The 9103-nt window shown below is 42.3% G+C and overlaps 2 protein-coding genes across 7 annotated transcripts in view; one reads left to right on the forward strand and one right to left on the reverse strand.

Moving 5' to 3' along the window:
* The first annotated feature begins 1443 nt into the window (after positions 1–1443).
* Positions 1444–3929, forward strand: si:dkey-13a21.4 (ras-related protein rab7). The gene is made up of 5 exons (XM_032514679.1): positions 1444–1649; positions 1917–2043; positions 2155–2373; positions 3078–3203; positions 3317–3929. Exons 1-5 carry the CDS (start codon positions 1582–1584, stop codon positions 3401–3403), a joined length of 627 nt encoding a protein of 208 aa, XP_032370570.1. The 5' UTR covers positions 1444–1581; the 3' UTR covers positions 3404–3929.
* A 934-nt stretch (positions 3930–4863) lies between these two features.
* The window catches only part of hcfc1a (host cell factor C1a), a 13396-nt gene continuing 9156 nt past the window's right edge, over positions 4864–9103 (reverse strand). For 3 of the 6 annotated variants that reach the window (XM_032514671.1, XM_032514666.1, XM_032514667.1), the window contains 12 exons: positions 9016–9095; positions 8462–8681; positions 8231–8376; positions 7927–8055; positions 7619–7820; positions 7079–7354; positions 6879–6985; positions 6660–6794; positions 6378–6563; positions 5939–6236; positions 5780–5843; positions 4864–5671 (listed from right to left, as the gene is read on the reverse strand). In XM_032514671.1, the coding sequence (XP_032370562.1) occupies positions 5632–5671; positions 5780–5843; positions 5939–6236; positions 6378–6563; positions 6660–6794; positions 6879–6985; positions 7079–7354; positions 7619–7820; positions 7927–8055; positions 8231–8376; positions 8462–8681; positions 9016–9095 (1883 nt within the window). In that variant the 3' untranslated portion in view covers positions 4864–5631. Of the gene's footprint in view, positions 5672–5779; positions 5844–5938; positions 6237–6377; positions 6564–6659; positions 6795–6878; positions 6986–7078; positions 7355–7618; positions 7821–7926; positions 8056–8230; positions 8377–8461; positions 8682–9015 lie in introns of all 6 variants that reach the window. The other 3 variants (XM_032514670.1, XM_032514668.1, XM_032514669.1) reach the window with 3 other exon arrangements.

Below are 9103 nucleotides of genomic sequence, written 5' to 3' on the forward strand. Positions count from 1 at the left end.
TTTTTTTTTTTTTTGTAGATGGCACGTTGGACAGCCAGTCAGCTGTGTTGGCAATCATGAAGGTGGCAGGTCGGTAGGACAGTTTTATCATTTCATACATATTTCTCCAAAAATCCATCCTGTCATATTTGGCACTTTTGAATTTAACAAATTTAAAATACAGTTCTGTGGAATCGTTGTTAAACCTATTGAATTTTCCAATATATTTAAAAGTTTTAACGTGGCAGTTTATAGGAAACTGTATTGTATTTTATGAAGGCAGGTACATTTAAAATGTTCAGGCTTCTTATCACTCAGAATAAGAGGAAAAGGTGAAATATCACAATGTGTTTGAATCTGAACGTTCTCCCTGCTTTTCTGTGTAGTTACTTCGTATATTGAGCATGTTTGTTGAAAGTAATTGTAAGCAAAAACTAATGGTGGAAAGCATTCAACTAAATAAAGATGATAATAATAATAATAATAATAATAATAATAATAATAATAACAATAATAATAATAATCAGAAGAAGAAGAAGAAGATGTAGCATTCATAAGAACTAAATGACATACTGTGGTTTTAAATTAAGCTGAAAAACCGATTGTGAAAAAACAACATAGACTACCTCCAAGACTTCAAAGGGAAATTTGTAAAGAAAGGTGAATCACCTGAGGCCTACACAGCCCCCTAGTGGTAAATAAAGAAATTATCATGAATTTATGGTAATAGTTATTTTTTTAATTCAAAATGACTGTTTTGTATTGAAGTTAAATAAATAGAACAGAGGCAGCTGATTCTTCAGACTTTTTTATTTCTTATAAAATAAATGCACACTAGTGACCTTTTGCCTAATTACCTCTCTAAAAACGTGGAGCAACAGTCTCAGGTCGAAGTAATAAATAAAGCTAATTTTTGTGTTTTTATTTCTGCAGAACAATCACCTACTTCTGTCTGTATTCTGTCGTAACTATCTTTGTGTATTTGCATTTTTGGAGTGTTATGTTTTTTATATAATTTTTTCCAGCCCATGCTTTTATTCTGAAATCAGCTGTGCCTTAGGGTTGTGGTTGTGAGTCAGACAGGACAGAGGTCAGCTATATTGTGTCAACCAGACAAGCTGTGTGGTACCTTCAAATCCTGTTTTTAATACTGGAGTTTCAATTAAAAGCATGACACTAAGAAAAGTGGCACCTGTAGAGTTCAGGTAGCATTGGACATTTTCATTTCTTGAATAAAGAATGACCCACTAAAATTCTACGTTTGCACCCCTGAGGAGATTTCTGAAATGTTGGTGGTTTAGAAACACACATCGGTTGAAAATGACATAGACTATCGTGGACTTTTAATTTAATTCGAAGGCTTTGAAACACCCTTGGGACTTTCATGTCAATACATTTTACGTAAAATATAATTGAACAGCTAATTGTATTTGGAATAGTAAATAGTGGGACTCAGTGTTTGTAACATTATGGCTACGGCCCAGATTAAAAAACTCTTTGGCCTAGGCCTACTGCTAGCGGTTTTGTCATAAATTACAGAAAGGCAACATTCCGAAGAGCTCTTGAAGGCAGCATCAGCAGCTGAAGCTCCGGTGGAAACAAATGTCAACAGACATGAACGACAGAAAAAGTCCGGTTACACTGAAAATAATCCTCATAGGAAACTCCGGGTAAGGTCGACTGGCCGCTTGTTCAATTTTAAATCGAATTCCAACTTTTGTAAAGTTTTGATTTACTGCTCCACCGGCTGTTGTTTCACTTTCATACAGCCAATTTGTTATTTTTTACTGTTAAGACTGCGTTTAATTCTTACATTTGATAGTAGCCTATGCAACGGTGCAGTGAGAAAAACGGGGATTTGCTAAATGTCTCTGTAAGGAAAGATAGACTCCAGTGTGTTGTATCTTTAGGCGTGCTTTGTGTGTGTGTTTACGCAGAGTGGGAAAGTCCTCCTTCATGAACACATATGTAAATCACCGCTTCACCAACATGTACCGGGCCACGATAGGGACTGACTTCCTCTCCAGAACAGTCAACATAGGGGAAGACACGGTCACCCTGCAGGTAGCTCCTCCGTCCTCCTGTCCAGCTAAAGTGAACCACATCCACACATCCACGCAGGTACACTAATAGCCTACATGCTAATAGTATGGGGGAATATGCGTCTTCCCTTAGATCTGGGACACGGCGGGTACAGAGAGGTTCCAGTCTCTGGGCACACCTCTGTACAGAGGAGCTCACTGCTGCATGCTGGTATTTGATGTCACGTGCAGAGCTAGTTTCTCTGCCCTGGAGGAGTGGAGGAAGGAGTTTCTGATCCAGGGAGAGCCTCAGGACCCATCCGACTTCCCTTTCATTGTGCTGGGCAACAAGACTGACCTGAGCAACCGGGAGGTCAGTTAGGGTGTCATCCTGTAATAAAGTAGCAGAGAGATGGGAAGAAGTAACCACTAGGATTTAACTGGTGTATTTTGAAAGTTGATAAGAGTAACAGTATTTTTACATTACATTTGATTTACACTCTTTCACTTCAGGGATTTTCAATCAAACAGGCATTTGTCTGACGGATTAATTGATTAATTCAGAATCTGAATGAGCTTTATTCGCCAGGTATGAGGACACATACGGGGAAGTTTTCTTTGGAGCATTGTTGCTCACACTGTGCTTACACACAAAACAACCAAAACAACAAATATACACACTAATATATATATATATATATACAATTGAGAACACAGTTGGCAGCTTAATTAATAATGAAAATTATTGTCGCAGCTCAAGTCACAGCCGATATGGTATCCATTTTTAAACAAATACACATTTAACAGATCCTGCTAAACTCTAGGATTGCTTTAGTACAACAGTGTAATTTACTTTGTACTTAATTTGTAATAAAACGGTGAGCTGTTGTGTAACACTACAATATTTGGCTTTTAGAATATATTTTAAAAGTATTAACTTTCCAGTGCTTTTTTTGTACAGCATACATATTGTTTACATCATTATTAGAGAACCATATCTGTGACTTTTTATGTGCCCTGTGCTGTCATGTCAGCAGTTTAATGGTTGTACCATGAATTGATTGTCATTCCTTTCAGGTGTCTGGCAGGAAGGCCTTACAGTGGTGTGAGGAAATAGGAGCAGAATACTTTGAAGGAAGCGCAAAAGATGATCTAGATGTGGAAAAGCCATTCTTGAGAGCGGCTCAGAGCGGCTTGCAACAGGTGATTCAGTCACTATTTTTCTTAAAAACTTTGTAGTATAAAGAAAGAAGCAGAATTTCTTTATGTTTAACATGTTTATTCTTTGATGATAAAAGATACATTACTCCCTACAGTACAAAAAACACACATTGGAAAATACAGGACATTTCCAGATAACCTGCAAACAGCCGAGAGAAACTCGCAACACTTGTGAGTGCTGAGATCAGCACTTGTCCCAGTGTGGGAGGAAAAGTTCAGAGAGACCTCGGCACTGCTGATGATGACCTATCTAACGAGGGTGCAAAATAGTGACCCAGCAAAGGTACTGTGGAAGGAAAGGACACAATTGTATACCACATGGAGAGAGAGGAACAAACTCTTTAAATGTTTTTTTTATCCTTTTTTTTGAGAACCTTCAGCTTATGGTCTAACTTAAGGCATCACTACTAAAATACACTGCTTTTGCATGCATGTCTAGTTTTGTTCAACAGACACACTGACACACACACAAATTATGAATCCATATGAAGAGAAATTTCATTTCTAGAAAGAAATTGGGAGAAACCACAAACAGAAACCAAGGTGCCAGCTGGAAAAAAGGCAGCAAGCGAAAACCTTGGCTCTGATCTTCCTGGCCGTTAACATCACAACTGAATCCGCCCTTACAAAGTAGATACACACTCATGTCCGGTCAGAAACCTCCTCCCTGTACAAAATCTTGTATTGTAATAAACGTAGCAGGGACTCAGACTCCTACAGTGAATCAGCTTGACAGAAGCAAATTAAAACCATAAGGGATATATATTTGTTTCTTTTTTTAAGTAAAGACACAGAAGGCAATCAAGAGATGACCGACATGTAAAAACAGTTTGTTACAGGTAATTATATAAAAGGCCAAGATGTTTTTTGTTTGTTTGATTTATTCTTACTCTATGAACGAACTAATTTACAAGTGAGTACACTGTGGCTATGTAAGCTTTCGTCCCAAGGCATCCCCATTTTCGAAAGACATACGGGTTTACACATCACAGTTAGCTTGCTGTAGTCTGAAATACAGAGCCGTGGAAGGAAAAAAATTAAAATTTATTAAATGGATTCACATACATCAATAGGATACGGAAAATCTGTCTACTTATATAATTTGCCATTCTAAAAATTAAAGAAGAGGTGAGACAGCACATTCATGAGCATAAAAAGCGCAGGACATCTGATCGGGGTATTAGGGGAAACGTATGAAAAGATCTGATGTTATATTCCTCATAGCCCATGAAATTCATGTTTGGCAAGCAAAGCAACACAAGCATAGGGTAGTAAACAAAGTAAAACTCTCCTCTCTCTGGGTCCACTTAAAAGTTCCCTTCAGTCTCAATAACCTGTGGGGTCTACTTGGAACAAATACAAGTCTTTCTCTCATTACCATCTGTTAACAAGAACATACAACCAACTAAATGATTTTTAAAAATATAGTGGCAACTTCAACATAGCCACCAATCTTCCCACAAACACAAACTATGGGGATGAACAACGGTTAAAAAAAGTAATGTTTTTAAAAATGCACACAACATACACATACACGCAGGAGGAAAAAAAGCTTAAAAAATACAAAAATAAACTACACAAAAGATCTTCTGCATCATTGCTTGCTAATTTTTTGGGAAGATTATGCAAGATTTTTTTTCCGTGTGTGCTGCAAGTCTCAGCCCTAGCAAAGTCTGTCATTCATTCTCTACAAGTCTCTTTGTCATTCTTGTTGTCCACTTTGAAGTGTCGGCCACCAGTCCTCATCTTGGGGTAAAAAGCGCACAGTAATGACATTACCAAGAGACTTGAGTCCTGTATGATGAATACAGACTCAGTTCTCGATGAAGCAAATTTGTTTATGAGCAAAAAACAAAAAAAAGGGACAAAATTCTGTCCTCTGTCGTTGAGGACAAGTGCTTTATTTGTATCCATACCGATTTTTCCTCTCATCTAAACTAATGCCTCCCCAGCCTTTTTCAACACTGTACATCATTGTGTGTAGTCTCTCTCTACATCCCCCCCAGGATTCACAAAACAAAGGAAAAAAAAAAAAAAGGTAACATTGCGCTCAGTCTCCCAGTTTGTGAAAGATGTAAATGCTTCTCTATACTGCTCAACTACTGAAACAAGCGAAAAATAGCTGTTAAACGATGGAAAGGGATGTGACTGATAAAGATAATGTGCTTCTAAGTTTGTGTTGCTCTAAAAATAGTACAACCAACAGAACGAGGAGGAAGGAGGGTTTTTATCTACAGAAAAATCTCTCAGATTGACTTTCATCTCGGCTTCATACGGTTCCATTGCTGTCTTGCTGAGACTTGAGGGTGGAGGATGAGATTAGGATGAGGAGGGATGAAGGTCAGTCTTCCTGATAAAAGGACAGCGAGTGGAAAAAGGACAAAAGACTGGGAGGGGTCTCTGGGCAACCTCACTGGTCCGTCCTTGCTTTCTTTGGACCAGTAGCCTTACTGCAAGAGCACACATAAAACAGGAATAAGTATTGCATGTTTTGTTCATTAGTGCCATGTTCATATCCATCCTTTGTGCACAGTATAAAACATGAATACTGTACTTACGTATCAGGAGAGGTGCCTGGTCTTTTGGGGGCTGGTTTTGCAGAGGCGGCATCTTTGCCAGATTCTACAAAGCAGATAAATGGTTAAAATATATCAATTTATCCAATTATAAATTGCACACTAATATTTGAGTTTTAGTTTGTGAATCTGTGTGCTCACCTTGCAGCCATCGAACTTGGGTGGCGGGACCATAGCCCTTCTCATTGCGGGCGGCGATGCGGAAGATGATGGCTGGCTTGGTGGTGTAGTCAATGTGAGCGTTAGAGAGGCTGGACGACTGCACCAAGCAAGAGGGGTTGGGTCCACAGTACACCCGCATGAAGGCTAGCTGTGCTGGGGTGGAGGCCTTGGCTTCAGCTGTCTGGTTGCTCTGGATGGCCAAGTACACAGAGTACTCAATGATCTTCCCGGACGTCACCGAGGGTGGCTCCCAGGTCAGGTGGGCACCATCTGGGCTCTGCAGAGAGACAATGAACAATTATTACTCAGTACTTGAAAGCATGGCGCATGACATCAGCTGGTGTTATTGTCATGTTTAACAAACCTGTATGTCAAATCCACAACAAAATAAGGAAAATGGCTCTACTGGTGTGTTTACCTTGCTGATTTTGATGGCGCAAGGTGCCCCTGGGAAGCCTGGCAGGCAGGTTTTGAAAGCAGATATCTCGGAGAAAGATCCACGACCACAAGCGTTGATTCCAGCAACACGGAACTTGTAAGCTGTTCCAGGCTGCAGCTCCATTTTCTTCATCTGGCCGTAGTCTGGCATGATGCCAGAGTCATCCTACCAAACACAGAGACAGAGATGAGAGATACATTGAGCACAGCAACGCTAACTTACATTCATCTAAGCGTGAAAGGAGCCTCCTGAGACACTTACATCTCCGTGAGAATCATCTCCTGGCATATAGAAGTGGGTGACAACCATATTTGTCACTTTAACAATTCCAACATCAAACCACTGATTCTCTTTTTTTACAACAGGCTTCACGGGGGTTGGCTGAGGGGCTTGCTTCTGTAAGAAAACAAAATGATACATTGTTACATTTCTCCTCTCTTTGACCTAGCTTAACAAGCCAGATGTTGTACAGTAACTCACTTCTCCCTCGATCCCATTGGCCACCTCTGCTAGAGCAGCGGCTGCTTGCAGTTTGGCTGGACTTGCCACTGAAACAGAGGGTGCAAATGTGCTTGATGGAGCAAGTGCTGTGGAGGAAAAAAGGAACAGTACAAAAAGGTCAATCTACTGTGCAAAAAGAGATTCAAAGTAACTATAAAAAAATAAGCAAAAAGTCTCACTCTCAGCAGTAGTACGTGGCAGCAGTGATGCCACAGCACTGGTGACAGCGGCAGCCATCTCATTGTGTCCGTTGCTCTCGACAGAGGGGTCGTTGAGGCTGTCAGCAGGGGCGAGGCCTTCAGTAGGCAAGCTTGTGTCCATGGCGGCCTGCTGTGCAGCAGCCTGAGCCTCCTGCAGCTGCTGCTGCTGTTGGACCAATGCTGCAAGCTCCTGTTGGGTCAACATGATGGGGATGTTGGTGGTTTGCTGGCTCTCTCCAGTGGAATTGCCCTCATCTGTAAACATAGAAAATATTTAAGAATTCATCTTACATGACAGTATCATGAGAAACAAATAATTGTGTGTTACAGTAGTTGCAGAGCTCAAGCCAGCTACTAAAGAGGACCATCCTGTTAATTGTGAGAAATATAAATGTATCTTTCCATGCCTTTTCCCCACTTCCCACTACAGACAGACCTTGAGCTCGTTGTCAAAAATAAAAGCTGAATCAAGTGTGCAGAGAAATCTGCACACTTGTGCAAGACTATAGGTTAACTCACGCATAACAGCTTGCTGAGCTGCCTGGAGGACAGCCTGGATAGCAAGGGCCTGGGCTTCTTCAGTGGCTGCTGCCTGAGCAGCGGCTTCTGCCGCTGCAGTCACAGCCAACTCCTCATCCGACAGCCCTGTCACCATAAGTGTGGCGCCCTGACCCTCAGACATCAGCTCCGAGGGAAGATTCAATGCTGTAGCTGCTTCTCCCTGAGAACACATCATAGGTCATATGCAGTACACACTTAATACATCCTTGATTAAATGGACTTTGAGCCAACACTGACTTTGTGTGACATTACACTGGATGATTTACCTCCACTTGTGTCTGCATAGCGGTGGCTCCCTCCACTGCAGGTGCAGCTTCCGCTGATGCCGTCTCATCAGTTTGCATAGGTTCCTCTGTGGAGCTGGGACTCACACCTTCTGTGATTGATGAGATCGACTAGAGAGGGACAAAGACAAAACATTGGTCACAATGGTAAATTATGTTTCTGTTACATGATGCCATCAGACTCAGACATGCAGCCTTAAGCCAGTCCTCTGCTGAGATTACCAGGATTTAGCAATGGTGTTTAGAGCTTTTGTTAATTCTGTTGGTAAAGTAGTGCATTTCTTACAGGTACAGATGGCCCAGGGGCTGGTGTGGACTGAGTGACAGTAGTGATGGCCCTGCCCTGGGGGGTGGTAACTGTGCCCGTTGCTGCAGTAGAGGCCACTTCTGTGCTGCTAGTACCTTCAGCTCCCTCCTCTGTCTGCTGGGCTGCTGATACAAAAACATACTTTAAGTTTGACTTCATACCAATAAATTAATTTCCCATTTAATTTAATTAAAGTAAATGCGGGTATACCTGTGCCTTCGCCTGTCTCCATGCTGCAGGTGGCAGTGGTAGCTGTGTTGGTGGTCCCAGTTTCGTGTGTTTCACAGGGTGGGTTGGAGCAAGCCGTCTGGACCTGGCCTGTTGCTGTGCTGGTCTGGTCGCTTCCCATGCTGGATGAGGCTGTAGACTGGGTGTTGGTGGTCCCAGTTTCATGTGTTTCACAGGGTGGGTTGGAGCAAACCGTCTGGACCTGGCCTGTTGCTGTGCTGGTCTGGTCACTTCCCATGGGATGATGTGTAGACTGGGTGTGGTGGTCCAGTTGTCAGTGTTCCAGGGGGGGTTGGAGCAAACCGTCTGGACTGGCCTGTTGCTGTGCTGGTCCGGTCGCTTCCCATGTTGGATGAGGCTGTGGAATGGGGGTTGGTTGTCCCAGTTTCGTGTGTCACAGGGTGGGTTGGAGCAAACCGTTGGACCGGCCTGGTGCGTGCGGTCTGGGCGCTTCATGTGGATGAGGCTGTGGCTGGGTGTGTTGTTGTCCCAGTTTCGTGTGTTTCACAGGGTGGGTTGGAGCAAACCGTCTGGACCTGGCCTGTTGCTGTGCTGGTCCGGTCGCTTCCCATGTTGGATGAGGCTGTGGACTGGGTGTTGGTTGTCCCAGTTTCGTGTGTTTCA

Source organism: Etheostoma spectabile, chromosome 4 (genome assembly GCF_008692095.1).
Source record: "Etheostoma spectabile isolate EspeVRDwgs_2016 chromosome 4, UIUC_Espe_1.0, whole genome shotgun sequence".
NCBI classification, from domain to species: Eukaryota; Metazoa; Chordata; class Actinopteri; order Perciformes; family Percidae; genus Etheostoma; species Etheostoma spectabile.